General features: G+C 40.5%; 1 protein-coding gene across 1 annotated transcript in view; it reads right to left on the reverse strand.

Moving 5' to 3' along the window:
- iars2 (isoleucyl-tRNA synthetase 2, mitochondrial) overlaps positions 1-17,172 on the reverse strand; it is a 104,280-nt gene that overhangs the window by 18,052 nt on the left and 69,056 nt on the right. Inside the window, exons 15-17 of the mRNA XM_060831450.1 lie at positions 13,893-13,995; positions 5,420-5,522; positions 2,847-2,972 (exon numbers count right to left, since the gene is read on the reverse strand). Of these exons, the coding sequence (XP_060687433.1) occupies positions 2,847-2,972; positions 5,420-5,522; positions 13,893-13,995 (332 nt within the window). The remainder of the gene's footprint in view (positions 1-2,846; positions 2,973-5,419; positions 5,523-13,892; positions 13,996-17,172) is intronic.

The following is a 17,172-nucleotide window of genomic DNA, read 5'->3' on the forward strand; positions in this document are numbered from 1 at the left end:
TGAAAATGTTCTCATCATCTCAAGGATCAAGGATAATGCAGGAAAGTGATGATGAAGTGGAAGACCAACCACGATCCCTGTGAATAGCAGGGTGCTGAATGGAAAAGGGCTGTAAGGACTACTCTTGCTCCCATTTATGTTCTAATATTAGATTAGATTAGATAACTGACAGTGTGGAAACAGGCCCTTTGGCCCAACAAGTCCACACCGACCCTCTGAAGAGTAACCCATCCAGACCCATTTCCCTCTGACTAACGCACCTAACACTATGGGAAATTTAGCATAGCCAATTCACCTGACCTGCCCATGTTTTGGACTATGGGAGGAAACCCGAGCAGACACAGGGAGAATGTGCAAACTCCACGAACACAGTCGCCCGAGGCTGGAACAGAACCTGGGACCCTGGTGCTGTGAGACAATAGTGCTAACCGCTGAGCCACTGTGCCGTTCGTATTATTATGACAAACTGTCTGATTTTTCTCTTATTTGCCATCAAATAAAAGTTTTGCCAATGAGGTATATTTTTTTTAAATTCAGATGCCTGGGGAAGCAGTTATAGCTCAATGTTAAGGTTAACGATAATTTAATGGAATCAGCTAATGCAGTACAAATGGTTGTGATAAAACCACAAATTGATCTCAGGACAGAAGTTCAGCATGTGGGCAATGAATGGCCTTGGATGGCCATAGTTGTAATTTGAGCTGCTCCTCCTGTTCCACTATGGGACAAGTGTTCACAAGATCCTTGGCCCATCTTCAAATGGATGGCTGTTATCCAGATTTTCTGTGGAAATTTTAAATCTGACATTTTATCACCCAGATCGATGGTGTTTGCAGTTGACTAGGTGTGTCATAGAGAGGTGACTCTGTCTTCAGTTTGCAGGGTGTGAAACATGTTCAGTTGAGAGCACAGGATTTGAGATGGGTGCATAGGATTTTCATCAAGGTTTTGTGCTTTGTTAGCTATCAGTCAAAGGTATTTTTTGAGGAGAATGTTTTCCTGGGAATGTCAGGTGATTCACCGAGTGTAAGTCATTGTAACTGCACTGGTCTCGATGTCCCAAAAATAATTCTTTCTGGAAGTGGAAATGTATCATATTTATCTGCCAGCTTCTGAGCCCATTGAGCAACAGTACTCTATTGTTGGGTAGACAAGTGTAAGTGAAACAATATTAAGCATGTTGTCTTTGTCTCAGGTAGAACTTGCCAGTTTCACATGAGATTCACTCTCATCCTGACCTTGGCTCTAGTGTATTGAAGGTTTTCATGGTAGGTCAATGAATAGTCAGAGAGTGACACTAAGCAATTTTGGCATTTGGGGGACAAGTGCTCAACTATAGAACTGGCTTCCTTGGTTTTTGAGTTGGTCAGGTGGAAGATTGACATTACAGTCTTGGCCTGATTTAATTAAGTCTTGTCTTTTTCTGAAGTGGGCTTCCAGAGACTCTAGATCTTCAGTGAGAATTTCCTCAGTATTCTGTTGAGCATAGCTTGGAAAACAAGGGTGAGTTGCTGGGACATGCAAAAAGCTGTAACTTTGTTGGACAACAGTCACTAGTTATATATAAAGAAGTCGTTTGAGGAATGATCAGAGTCTGTTGTTGGCAGCTGAACCTGTCTGCAAGGTACACATGGAATTATTTGGTTTCTGATCATGGAGTTGTTTGGTTATCAGGTTTTCAGACTGCAAATAAATTGGAGAGTTTCAGCAGCCTGCCTTTTTCCACACAGTGTCACAGCTCAGGCTCAGGCTAAGTCGAAAAAACCATTTCCTGTCTTAAGGCCTTTCTGAAAACCAGCCTCAATTGAGAAGGGTTAGGACTAGCTCAGAGCAATTGCAGCCAGTGCGAAAATCTGCTTCTGCCTGGAGACCTTACTGCTTCCAGGATGGGACTCAAACTGTTTCACAGGAGGAACTCCATGTCCTTTTATGTTATTGACAGCAGACCATGGGCAGCAGTGCTTGGTTACTGAGTGGCTTCCCACTTGGCAACGGTCACTACCTTGGACTGGCACCAGATAGTTGGAATGGTACTTGTGCTTTGAATGGCGGTAAGCTTTGCCAGCCAATACTGTCCCTGTGATTCAGTGTGCTTCAGGAATTCTGGGCAAATCCCATCAATTTCTGCTTTTGTGCCTGACTTACATGTTGTCAAGATACAGTATATTTCCTCATGTGTAGGGTTACCAGAAGACTGTCTGCTCTCAGGAAGACTTGCAAGACTGCATCAGCACTATTTTTACTGTCTGCTGACTGACACCTCTGGTTTATTAGAAACTGGGAAACAATAGTATGAGCAATGACTCAGGATTGCTGGTATGGTTGTTGTTCAGCTACTTCCAGGTGGCCTAGAAGTTCCCACCCCTTTTGATACTGCCAGCTGTCAGAGCTCAGTTAGTCTTCAACTGAATTGGCTGCCAGACCCAGAGATACACAACAGCAACTTTGGTGATGATTGAATTATTCAACCTCTACTGCCACCTACAGGATGTGTCATGGCCTCCTGCCTATCATCTATCCACACAATGCAGCCTGGATTAAAAATAAAACCTGCATCCTAATGCTGCATTGCACTGTCAATGCTTTGATGTGAAGGACCACTCTGCAAATTCATCAGATTTCCTGTGCACTGCCTCATCAACATGGTACATCGCTCAACCTAAACTAAGCCTGACACACTGCATTTCAATTGAATAGAAAGGCTTCTATATAAATTCAAGTTACAAAAATAATAATAAAACACCTGTCATTGAAGGAGTTATGTACATCTTACTGCCAACAGGAAAGTGTACTTAGTATTAGCAAAACAAGAAGAACTTCAGAGTTCATCTTTTCTTAGTTCTAACCTTAAAAATGTCATCTCTTGCTGCTTGCAGTATATTTTTGCCAATTAAAATCTCTGTGAAAACATTCGACTCTGCTGCCCACCAGCGAAGAACATCTGCCCCATAGGGCGGGTCTTGGTTTGGATCCTATACAACATAAGCAACTGTAGTTAATATCTTACAGCATAAATAAAAACATAGGAAATGTAGAATTTTGTTGATTATGTGCACATAATCTTAATGCACAATTTGTATGAACTTGATTTCCAGATGAAAAGAAATTTCTCTCTCATGTTAATGCACTAAACAAAAATTTAAGGTCACTGAGGCCAAACAAATGCACATTAATTAACTAATTTTGCATTCACTTATAAGGAGCTTCAAGAATTAAGAACCTTCTTTACTTGCAATTACAAGACAAAAAGCATTGATGAATATCATTTTCAACCTTCAAGTGAACATGTGTTGAATATTATCCAAATAGGATAATTAAATAATTTAATTTTGAATAATTGTCAGTATTTCAAGAATATGTAGAAAGTATGCCGAATGAAGTTGAAAAGTACAGTTTTATCTTTTAATATCCTTGTCACACGATTAAGAGCCAAGATTGGTATTAACTTGTGGTGCATGCATTTAACATGTTTATACGAAGACTGATCAATATTTCATTTAAAAAAATAATTTCCTACTTCTTACCACACAGAGAAGCTATTGTCTCACTTTGCAATAAATCCCAGCATTCATCTAATCAATTAATATAGCATCATATTCATGGTGAACATTAGCAATCTGCTATGTGCTGCTACAGAATCCAAGCCGCTGGAAAGTTTAAACGAGCAACTTTGCCTATCCTCAATCTTCCTGGAATCCTCATAGTCATACTTAGTCACACGGACAATGTCAAAAAAAGAAACTGTGAACCGCTCCTCTAGTATTCAATTCACGTTCAACTATATGGTGAATGGAGTGGACCTGACAATACAAACTCAGCACCAGTAAACATGTTTGCAAAACCCACAAATGAAGTGGCAATGGTAAAGGCTATAAAAATCTGAATTTGTTCAAGAAGTGACTGCAGTAGGTACAGTAGAATGACCACAGGTTTGCAGAAACAAATATGAAGCTCTTCATAAGAGATGGTTATAAGAAAAGAATATTCACCAGTTCTGCAGAAGGGTCACTGTACTCGAAATATTAATTCTGCTTTCTCTCACAAAACAATGCCAGACCTGCTGAGTTTCTCCAGCAATTCCTGTTTTTGTTCCACTAAGTGGGGTTTTTAGATTAGATTCCTTATAGTATAGAAACAGGCCCTTTTGCCCACCAAGTGCACACCGACCCTCCAAAGAGTAACCCACCCAGACCCATTCCCCTCCCCTATATTTACCCCTGACTAATGCACCTAACACTACAGGCAATTTAGCATGGCCAATTCATCTGACCTGCACATCTTTGGATTGTGGGAGGAAACCGGAGCACCAGGAGGAAACTCACGCAGAAGGAGAATGTGCAAACTCCACACAGACAGTTGCCCGAAGTGAGAATCGAGACCAGGTCCTTGGTGCTGTGAGGCAGCAGTGCTAACCACTGAGCCACCGTGCCGCCCCATTCCTTGAAATTTAACAGATTAAAAGGAGACCTGACAATGTTTTCAAGATGCAGATAGCCCCTGCTATCTGAAAATACAGCATTCTCAGGAAACCTTTCATAAGCTGAAAATGGCGTAAAGTGAAGGTGCATGTGGGTAAAAAGTATCATCGTTTCTTGTAAAAGCGAAAATCCTCTCCGAATATGCGCAAGGTACTAATATAGCTCTTTTAATAAAAGCAAAACTGCGTAAAGCAAACATTCGAAAAATTGGGGGGTACCTGTATTAAGGGGAACAGCTTAGATAGACACAAGCAAAGAACTTAGGCTGCTTAGGGATTCTAGGACTTGGGAATCATTTAAAAATTAGAGCTCGACTTTTCAGCAGTGAAGTTAGGAAATACGTCTTCACACAAAGGACTGCAAATGTTTAAAGGTCTCTTCCACAAAAGAAAATGGTGCTCTATCAATTGTTAATTTTGTGATGGGTAGATTTTGTTAACCAAAGATATTAACGGATCTAAGGCATACATCTGGAATACACATGGAAGTCACAGATCAACTATGATCTCATTAAATGACAGAGCAGGTTTCAAAGGACATCACAATGAGCCACTTCATTCATTTAGCTGCTGATATCCTATCCACCTTTACAAAAGAATTACTTAAGGCAAGAAACCTTCATAGATGCAAGCACAGCATCATATAGTACAGAAGAGGCCTTTCGGTCTACTGTGTTCTATACTCCCAAACATACACGGCTAGCTACACTAGTTCTCTTTTCCCACATTACGCCCATAGCCTTGAATGTTATGAACGTTTCTTTTTTTTAAACCCTACTTTCACTGTAGCATTCTTTGAAAATGCAGTACCTTGACAAAGTGTTTTTGATCACTGTTTAAGTTCATAACTGTTGATAACTTACTTAGTTCTGAAAAACTAATTTTATATTAAACTAGTTTTTTTTGTTGTGAGAACTAAAACAAAATACTGTAAAGACTTACCAGTCCTCCATTAACAATAACATCTGGATCTACCACAGTTCCAATGGATTTGGACATTTTTTCACCACTTTCATTGAGAGTAAATCCATGGACCACCAGTTTTCTGAGGATAAAATATTCAAAGCTTACTAACGAAAATCTGTCCTCCACTAAAAGATGCTTTAGTATTCCACAATTTTATACAGTTTAAAGGCAGGATTTTCCATGCAAATGCTTCAAACCAGAAACTTAAGTTAAATTGTTTTGAGGGGAGTATATTTGTAAACATGTGTATTTAAACTTTTAGAAGTACTCTTAAAACAAATAATTTAGACAAGCATTTTTGTTAAATCACAATTTTCATTCCACTTCTTAATGATTTGCTTGTGCTACTGGGTAGGGTTTCATTTATCATTTATATTTTATTCACTCATGGACTATGAGCTCCCCTGGCTGAATCAGCATTTATAGCACAACCCCAGATGCACTTGTGTTGGAGCTGGTGAGCTAACTTCTTGAAGAGTTGAAGCCCATGTGTTGAAGATAAAACCACAATGCTACTAGGAAGGGAATTCCATGATTTTGACCCAGTGACAGTGAAGGAACGGCGATGATATATTTCCAAGCCAGGATGGTGAGGGACTTGGAGGGGAATTTGCAGATGGTAGTATTTCCATGTATCTACTGCCCTTGTCCTTCTAGATGGAAGTCGTTGTGGGTTTGTAAGACTATTTTCAAAGGATTTTTGATGAATTTTTGCAATGCATTTTGTCGCTAGTACACACTAAAACTACTGAGCATTGGGAATAGATGTTTGTAGATGTGGTATGAATCAAATGGGATGCTTTGTCTTGAATGGTGTTAAGTTTCATTGTTGTTGGGAGATGAACTCATCAGGCAAATAAAAAGTATGCCACAACACTACTCACGTGCCTCACAGATGGTGGGCAGGTTTTAGGGAATCTAGAGGTTGTACAGTCATAAAGCCCGGGAACAGATCCTTCGGTCCAACCAGTCCACGCTGACCATGTACCCAAACTAAACTGGTCCCACCTGCCTGCACTTGGCCCATATCTCTCCAAACATGTCCTATTCATTAACTTATTCAAACATCTTTTAAACATGTAACTGTACCTGCATCCACTACTTTCTCCACCAGTTCATTCCCCACACAAACCAGTCTGTAAAAAGGTTGTTCCTCATGTCTTTTTCCTCTTGCTCTAAAAATATGCTTTCTAGTTTTGAACTCCCCCAACATCATGCAGTTTTCATAGCCTCTGAATGTTTCTTATAGTCACTTTACTTGTATTACAAGTCCAATTCAGTTTCTAGTCAATGGTAATCCCCAGGATGTTGATAGTGGGGGATATAGGAATGATAAAGCCAGTAAATGTCAAGGTGCAGTGGTTAGATTTATATCTTGCTGGAGATGGTCACTACCTGGCATTTGTATGGCATGAATGTTACGTGACATTTTTCAGCCCAAGACTGGATATTGTTCAGGGCTTGATGCATTTGGACGTGGACTCCTTAGAATCTGAGGAGTCAGAATGCTGCTGAACATTGTGCAAACTTCGGACATTATAATGATTGCAAGTTTTGAGAAGATTTGTAGCTCAGGTTTAAGGTTCTGGATCGAAGTTTGCTTGCTGAGCTGGATTTAGATGATCATATAACACACTATTCATGCCACTGATATGTGAGAATATTGAATTGCCTCTAATTTTAATAAGAAACCTGATCAATCCACTGAGATCCTCCTGCAGTTTATAGTTATCCTCCTTACTATTCACCTCCCAACTAATTTTTGCGACATCTGCAAACTTCTTGATCAAACGGCCTGAACTTAAGTCCATATACTTCATTATAATCCACAACAAGAATGGTCACAATACCAAGCCCTGCGGAACCTCACTGGAAATAGATTTTCACTCACAGAAACATTCCCTCTGCGTTCACCCTCCATTGAATCCAAAATTGGCTAAGAGACAATGTGCCACTTTGCCTTGCATCCCATAAGCTCTTAACTTTCCTGACCAATCTGTCATGACAAATGCTGTCAAAAGCCTTATTGAAATCCATATAAAACCCATCTTCTTCGACTTATAACAAGGCACTCCTCTTTGTAATGTCAATCCAAATCATCAGAAAATAAGTTGCAGCCAAATTCAGGCCGTGCATTCCTGATGGGCAAGGATTCTGATCAGGTGAATTTATAACATTGTCCTCCTAAAGGAATTTATAACATTGTCCATCTACTATAAACCGACTGACTCCCACAGCTACCTGGACTACACCTCCTCCCACCCTGCCCCCTGCAAAAACTCCATCCCATATTCCCAATTCCTTCGTCTCCGCCGCATCTGCTCCCAGGAGGACCAGTTCCAACACCGCACAGCCCAGATGGCCTCCTTCTTCAAGGATCGCAGATTCCCCCCAGACGTGATCGACGATGCCCTCCACCGCATCTCCTCCACTTCCCGCTCCTCCGCCCTTGAGCCCCACTCCTCCAACCGCCACCAAGACAGAACCCCACTGGTTCTCACCTACCACCCCACCAACCTCCGCATACAACGTATCATCCGCCGTCATTTCCGCCACCTCCAAACGGACCCCACCACCAAGGATATATTTCCCTCCCCTCCCCTATCAGCGTTCCGCAAGGACCACTCCCTTCGTGACTCCCTCGTCAGATCCACACCCCCCCACCAACCCAACCTCCACCCCCGGCACTTTCCCCTGCGACCGCAGGAAATGTAAAACTTGCGCCCACACCTCCACACTCACTTCCCTCCAAGGCCCCAAGGGATCCTTCCATATCCGCCACAAGTTCACCTGTACCTCCACACACATCATCTATTGCATCCGCTGCACCCGATGTGGCCTCCTCTATATTGGGGAGACAGGCCGCTTACTTGCGGAACGCTTCAGAGAACACCTCTGGGCCGCCCGGACCAACCAACCCAACCACCCCGTGGCTCAACACTTTAACTCTCCCTCCCCCTCCACCGAGGACATGCAGGTCCTTGGACTCCTCCACCGGCAGAACATAACAACACGACGGCTGGAGGAGGAGCGCCTCATCTTCCGCCTGGGAACCCTCCAACCACAAGGTATGAATTCAGATTTCTCCACTTTCCTCATTTCCCCTCCCCCCACCTTGTCTCAGTCGGTTCCCTCAACTCAGCACCGCCCTCCTAACCTGCAATCTCCTTCCTGACCTCTCCGCCCCCACCCCACTCCGGCCTATCACCCTCACCTTGACCTCCTTCCACCTATCCCACCTCCATCGCCCCTCCTCCCTATCTTTTATCTTAGCCTGCTTGGCTACTCTCTCTCATTCCTGATGAAGGGCTTATGCTCTAAACGTCGAATTCCCTGTTCCTGAGATGCTGCCTGGCCTGCTGTGCTTTGACCAGCAACACATTTTCAGCTCCTAAAGTGTGAATCAATATAGCAGCCTAAGAAGGCTCATGCAGCATGTTTCAAAGACTACCACCCAGTGGCCCTAAATTCGGTGGTCATGAAGTGCTTTGAAAGGCTGATCATGGTATTAATCAACTCTAGCCTCCCCATTACTCTTGACCAACTCCAATATGCCTATCGAACCAACAGATTCACGTCAGATACCATATCACTTGCCCTTTACTCCTCCTTAGAACATCTTGATACCAAGAACAGCTACATAAGAATCCTACTCATTGACTACAGTTCAACCTTTAACACTATTATCCCCTCGACACTGATTAGTCAACTTAGTGATCTCAAACTAAGCCCCACTTTCTGTTACTGGATCCTCAGTCTCCTGACCCACAGTTCACAATCAGTGAAGACTGAGGACAATATTTCATCTTCACCAGCACTCAACCCCCTCCTGTACTCACTGTATACCCATGACTGTGTTGCCAAATACCAGACTAATGCCATTTACAAGTTCACCAATGACACCACCATTGTCGGTCGAATTTCAGATGGCGTCAGACGGGAGGTGGAAGACCTGGAAAAATGGTACACTGAGAACAACCTAGCTCTCAATGCCAGCAAAACCAAGGAACTCATTATTGACTTTTGGCAGGATGTTACACTGCCCCCCTACACATTAACAACACAGAGGTGGAATGAGTGGAGAGTGTCAAGGTCCTAGGAGTGGTCATCCACAACAAGCTTTCTTGGACTCTTCATGTGGACGCACTGGTTACAAAGGCCCAACAATATCTCTTCTTCCTCAGGCAGCTGAGGAAATTTGGCATGATGGCAAGTACCCTTGCCACTTTTATAGGTGTGCCATTTGGAGCATCCTGTCCGGATGTATCACTACCTAGCATGGCAACTGTACCATTCAAGATCGGCGACGGTTACAGAAAGTGGTGAACTCGGTCCAGACAATCACAAAGGCCAACTTCCCATCTATAGAATCCATCTACCAGGCCCACTGTCAAGAAAAAGCCACCAGCATTCTCAAAGATCCATCCCACCCTGGCAATGTTTCTCTACAACCTCTACCATTGGGGAGAAGGTACAGACGCCTGAAGAGAGAGTGAGAGAGAGAGTGAGAGTGAGAGAGACACACACACACACGCGCCGGTTTGGAACAGTTTCTACCCTACCGTTGTTAGAATACTGAATGGAGTCTCAAACTCTTAATATTTGCCTGTTTTTGTTTTTGCCACTGTTTACCTATTATTTACTTAGCTATGCCACTTAACTCTGTGATCTGCCTGTATTGCTCGCAAGATGAAGCTTTTCATTGTGCCTCGGTACACGTGACAATAAATTCAATTCAATTCAGGGGTATGGACACGAGGTAACATTAGAAAGGAGAAGTAAGGTATATAAAAAATTGAGAGAGACAGTATTAGAGTAAATATTACAAAGATATCAAGTGGCGTCAGAGTAGAAGAAAATGCAATAAAATGCAAATTAGATTTGCTGTGTACATGAGTGAATGCATAGTGTGTGGTAAATGGTTGCTCAGCTGCAGGTACAGATAATCAAGTGGAAATATGATGTTATGGAAATAACAGAGATCTGACTTTAAAAGATGCAGGATTGGGTCCTAAGTATTCCTGGATACAAGGAAAAATAGATAAGGACATAAGACAGGAGTGATAGGGTGTCTTAGAGAAGTCAAGAACAAAAAGTATTCAGACCACAGCTAAGAAATAATAGTTACCATCACAATACTGGGTGTACAATACTGGAAAAATATGGAGGAACAAATTTACAAGAAATTACAGAGGGCATAAAACTATAAAGCAATTTTTATTAGAGGCTTGAATTATTCTAATATAAACAGGGATAGTAACAATGTCAGAGCAGAGAAAGGGAAGAACTTCTGAAGTGTGTTCAGGAGAATTGACTCAAACAGTACATTTCAAATCAGTGCAGAAGGAAGGGTTGCTGGATCTGTTTCTGGGAAATGAGGTGGGTCATGTGGATCCAATCTCAACAGGGGAACACATCAGAGATTATAATCATACTTAACCTGAACCTTATGGTACTATGGCAAAGGACAAAACATGAAAATATAAAAACTAGGAGCAGGATAGGCTAATCACAATACAGCTTTAACACCAATTCCCTGCCTGCCCCAACATAAGCTTGGACTCCTTTGTAGATAAATAACCCGAATAACTCAGTCTGAATCTATTCAATGAACCAGCCTCTCTCCTTTGCAGAGAATTCCAAAGATTATTATTGCTCAGAGAAGAAATTCCTCCATGTTTCTACCATAAATGAAACAACTCTTATTCTGAACAGCCTTGTGGTTCCAGTATCCATGAAGGAAAGGAAAGTATTCACCCACTACCATGTTAAGCTTTCAGAGAATCTTCCTACTTGCAATAAGATCACCTTTCATTTTTCTAAAATTGAATTGTGTACAGGCCCAACATTCTTAAATGTTCCTCATAAGGCAACCTTGAATTGAGTGTGCAGGGCTCATTTTCAAACTGTGTGGAAAGTACAAAACGTTGAAGTATTGGGAACTGTGTAAAGGCAGAGAATAGACTTCAAAAGGTCACAATCAGCCACGTGGAAAGGGTAGACACATGGAAAATACAGTTTAAAGCAGAAAAAGTGTGAAGTGATACATTTTTGGAGGAAGGATGAGGAAGGGCAATGCAAAACAAGGGATACAACTCTATGGGGGGAAGTACAGGAGCAATGGAATAGAACAGGACATATGTAGACAAATCATTGAGTGTGGCAAAGCAGGTTGGGAAAGCAGTTAGTAAAAGCTATGGAATTCAAGGCTTTATAAATAGAATCAGAGAGTACAAAGACATGGAAGTTAAGGTGATCCTTTATATAACACTGGCTTCAGGCTCAACCGAATTACTGCATCCGATTCTGTGCACCAGACTTTAGGAAGGAAGTAAAGGCAGTAGAGAGGATTCAGAAAAGATGTACAAGAACAGTTCCAAGAATGCAAATTTTCAGTTACATGGACAGATTGCGGAAGTTAGAGCTGTTCTCCTTAAATAAGGTTGAAAGGAGATTTGATAGAAGTATTTGAAATCATAGGGGTCTGGACAGGGTAGACAGGGAGAAACTACTTCCATTATTGGAAGAATCATAAATTGTAGGGAGAAAGATTCAAGGTAAAGGGAAAAGAACCAAAGGTGACATGAGGGAGAACCTTTTTTGAATGCAGTGAATTTTTAGAATCTAATATATATTGCCAGAGATCATGGCGATGGCAGCTTCAATTTTGGTTTACAAAAAACAGATAATTTTTTAAAGAGAAGAAAAACTTGTCAGTTTTGGGAAAAGGCCAATGAATGGACTAGATAAACTGCAGAGATTTGCCAGGGACACAAGAGGTCAAGTGGCATCCTTCTGTGTTGGACCATCCCTTCATATATTTCATGTACAGTTTGAAAAGACTATTGGAATTGAATTTTCCAAGGAGAGGCAAGCTCATGCAGATTCCACAGAGTTCCCTCAGATTCCCAAGAATCTCTCAGTTCCTAAGAGTTGTGAGACAAGACAGAAGGTTGACACTGATACAAAAGTTAGAGACAGCAAGCTAAATAGACAAGGCAGACAAGAGCATGGCAGAAAATGAGGGAAGAATGATGAATTAAAATGCATTTATTTCAATGCAAAAGGCCTGACAGATCAGGCAAATGAACTCAGGGCATGGATGGGAACATGGGACTGGAATATCATCGCCATTACAGAAACATGGCTGAGGGGGGGACAGGACTGACAACTCAATGTTCGGGGTTACAGATGCTATAGGAAGGATAAAAGGGGAGGCAAGAGAGAATGGAGATTGGCGATTCATATAAACAATTTGGATGAGAATAGAGGAGGCATGGTTAGTAAGTTGCAAATAACACCAAAATTGATGGTATAGTGGAGGGTGAAGAAGTTTATCTAAGAGTACAAAAGAATCTTGAGCAATTGGGCCAGTGCGCCGAGAATGGAACATAATGTAGATAAATGCAAGGTGTAGTACCTTAGCAAGACAAACCAGAGCAGGAATTAGACAGTTAATGGTAGAGACCTTGGGGTGCAGTACATAGTTTCTTGCAAGTGGTGTCATGGGTAGATAGGGTGGTGAAGTCAGTGTCTGGCATGTTTGTCTTCATCAATCAGAGCATTGAGTGGTTGTTGTGATGTCATGTTATGGCTGTACAAGACATTGGTAGGGCCACGTTTGGAGTATTTGCACAATTCTGGTCACCCTGCTATAGGAAGGATGCTATTAAACTGGAAAGAGTGCAAAAAAGATTTGCTAGAATGTTACCGAGATGAGAAGGCTTGCATTCTCAAGAGAGGCTGAATAGGCTGGGATTTCTTTTACCCATAGGAGGCTCAGGGGTGACAGGCATAGATAAGATGAATAACCAAGGTCTTTTTCCCAGAGTAGGGGAGTCTAAAGCTAGAAGGCATAATTGTAAGGTGAAGGGGAAAGATTCAAAAGAGACCCGAGAGGTGACTTCTTATACACAGACATTGGTGCATATACCAAATAAGCTGCCACAGGAAGTGGTAGAGTTGTACAATTACAACATTTAAAAGACATTTGGACAGGTTCATGGATAGCAGAGGTTGAGAGAGTTTTAGGCCAAATGCAGGCAAATGAAACTTGGTCGGTACAGACAGATGGGGCCAAAGGGTCTGTCTCCATGCTGTACGACTCCACAAACATGGAGCCTTACTTCCATTCTGACAGTAGGACTGTCGGAAGGCAACAAGCCACATTCTCTTTTCATAAGTCACTCTGAAAATTAAAGGTACTCAGGCAGTTTGGCAGCAGCTATTAAATCATAAGTATTTGTTAAGTGGGAAGGATTTATATAGACTAATACAAAGGGAAGAAATAACTAAATGCTTATTTAGGTTTGGTACAGTATATACAAATTTACCAAAATGATTTGAAAAGTTCAATGTGCTCTATGTGGACTATGTTCACAGGAGTGAATGACATGATATTAAATGTACACGTTAACAGCCCAATTAATTTGATTAATAAAGTACTAACCTATATGGAACCTGTTTCTCAACTGCTACACTGGTGAGCAGTGAGGATTGAAACCATCCACCCAGTTGATCTTTCCCCTCCAGGTACACATCTGCAACATTACCTACATCCAGGATAAAAAGAGAAATCATTAAATAAAATATTCACAAAACATTTTCATTCACAATTATGAAAAAAACCTTTTAATTTAGAAATGACTTTCTGTGATTAAACAAATTCAAAATGGATGCCTTTTTTTCCTTCAGTAATAATCAAAACACTATTTTCAGATTTCACTTCACAACTTTTTTTGCTCATTTCTTTGAACAAAATGCACTTGTATAGAAAAATTATCCTAACGCACTTAAGTACAGATTTGGAAAACCAATTTAAGACTTGCCAAATAATGCATTTTTAAGAAGGGTCCGGAACAAGAAAATGAGGTATAAGTGGAGAGAATTTGAGAATGTGGAATATAATGACTGAAGACATGGTTGGCTATAGCAGGACAAAAGGAGCTCAAATTATAGAAAGGCCAGAGTTGAAGCAACGCAAATATCTGATGAGGGAAATGGTTACAAATAAAGAAACATAGTCATTAAATGATTTAAATAGAAGAAAAAGATTTTTAAATTTGGGAGACTGGAAAATAGTATGGGGTAGGATACACACATCAATTTTTGTATGAGCTGAGGTTTATCGAGTGAGGCCAGTCAAAACAGCATCAGATTAAACATTTCTAGGAGTAGCAAAGGCAATAAATGAGGACATCAACAGACAGCTTGAGCTACAGATGCAAATGAATTATACCACCGGAGTTAAAAGTGCTCAGTCTTTCATGATGGAAAAGAGTATAGGCTCTGAAGCTCAGTTCAGTATTGGAACAGAACACTAGAGAAGTTTACAATCTAAAGAAAACACTGCAGGTGAACTCTAAAAGTAAAATCACTGTTGTGTTACTGGACCATAAGGCTGCTGTGACATTAGAGAAAGACAACTGATAGTGGTCTAACCCAAGTATCACCACGACTCAGGAGAGGGGAGATATTGGGAAGGAGGGTCCTTCATGGCAACCTCTGTCAGTGCAGGAATTGAACCCATGCTATTGGCTTCCATCTGCATCACAAACAAGCCATCCAAGATAATGCTACCTTGGGAGGAGAGCATTTTGAAAACTTCCTCTTATTAATACCTCATGCTGAGTGATTTAGTTTTCAATGTAAAAATTATATCCCTCCCCTTCAGAGGTTTACCTCTGCCTTATGATAATGTTGACCAAGATTAAGGGCAAGAAACCCAATGCCACTGCTCAATCACTGGCACACTCCATCTGACTGCTAGGTGGTGTTCAAGAGTTGCCTAGGGTTGATTCTCTCTCCCATTATTCATTCCACCCCATGAATGATGTTCTTGGCCACATATAATTTTCTATGTTTTGAACTGCCAATTAAAGTACACATCATTGTTTAACACTTCTCTACAATGCAAGGCTGACATAATTCAATATTTGGGTGAGCATTACTAAATGACTTAAGTTTTGAATACAGGTTTTATATCAGATAAGCTACACGCATTGATATTTAATACAATGACTCACTCAGAATTTCTCAAACTGAAGTATCTCTAAGCACATGTTAAAACAGAAGTCATTACCTAAATCACTGTTTAGAATCTTAAAATAATAGCGATCAGGGAGAGGGAGCTCAAGAAAAAAATAGATCCTACTTTAAACAAAAAGTGTTGAGGTCCAACTGCAATGTGTGCTTATATTATACTTTTAATTTTTGGACACATTGCAAGTAATTTTACAAATGTAATAATGAAATAAATAGGAAACCAGAGAGAGATGGAGAGATAGCAAACATTTTGACAATTTCTGAACTTTCAAAAGTTTTGGAAAGGCAAAACATGTTTAAGGAGGTTTTTTTTCCAAGCAACAAATTGAGGTAGTTTAACCGTCCATCACCAACAATTGTAGTGTAACATGTTTAGAAAAATCAGAGGGAAAGAAATCTAATGGTTCAGAAAGGATAGAGTTATGAATGAGATTGCAGAAAAGGGTTGCAGGGCTAAGGTTTGACATGCAGATGAGGAATCTGAATTCAATACACTGAAGAACAGAGGGCAAGTATTGATCAGCAAGGGCGTCGAGGAAATTGGGGAGATGGAGCTTTATTCAAATTAGAATGTATGTGGCACAAACAGTTTAGATATGAAAGTTCAACAAGGAGATCATTATTCTGAGGCTTGAGGTCACATTCCATAAACCTCTCAACAAGAAGCACAGGCATGCTGGAGGTGTCTGCAATGTCAAGATCTCTGTGAAGTCTGAATACTCATTAGCTGAGGTCAAAATTTTGATCTGGTCAAGATTAAACAAATCTATCTTGCAGTAAAATATATTAAACCTGTCAAATGATAAATAGGAAAGGGAAGACAAATGGTTAAGAAAGTAATTTGGACAACTCTCAAAAATTGATACTGGCCATATCACTAATTACATTATGAATCAATTATTTAAAGATTGCACAATAATTTTCTTCATACACAAGATCTGTGATGTTCCAAACTGAACACAATGATCTGAAAATGCAATCTTAATCACTATGAATGTTAATATCTCAAAATGGCAGACCACGTTTCAGTTTACAGACATTGACCTCAAATGAATTATTTTTGAACAGGTTTCATCTAAGCCATGGCATTTCAATCGTTGAGAAGTGTTGAAGAGGATAAAAGAACATGGTCTCACGGGGCATAGTACTTTACCGAGATAAAATTCTCTTCCAAAGTCTGCAAGTTTAGGGGGCCATATAAATAAATATATTCCACATTCCTGAAAATGCCATTACAAAAGATAGCATGATAAGGATATATTTACTTTAGTAAGCAAACTGTAAAATAAAACTAATAAAATATTATAGCACTAACCTTTAGAATTATATCAGTAATTCAATTTATACCCTCCTCCTAGTCAGTTTTTAAAACTGAAACGGGTTAGAAAGCAATTATGCCAAAGTTAAATCTGTTGATTCAAGAAATCTAATCACTGGATATAATGGCATTTTCTTATGTCCTCAAAAATGGCCTGGTTAGACTATAAAGTACTGTGTTCAGTCTTGGCATCATAACTTTGGGAGGATATACTGATCTGAAGGGAAGAGTGTAGATTTACCTGAATGACACCTGGGACTTTAAGGGTTACTATATCATCAACATTACAAACCGGGGCTGTATTTCCTGGAATTTAGTTAGTGATGTTGTAATTTAATTGAAGTTTACAAGACAGTAGAAGGAAACA

This window comes from Hemiscyllium ocellatum, chromosome 10 (assembly GCF_020745735.1).
Source record: "Hemiscyllium ocellatum isolate sHemOce1 chromosome 10, sHemOce1.pat.X.cur, whole genome shotgun sequence".
Classification (NCBI taxonomy): domain Eukaryota; kingdom Metazoa; phylum Chordata; class Chondrichthyes; order Orectolobiformes; family Hemiscylliidae; genus Hemiscyllium; species Hemiscyllium ocellatum.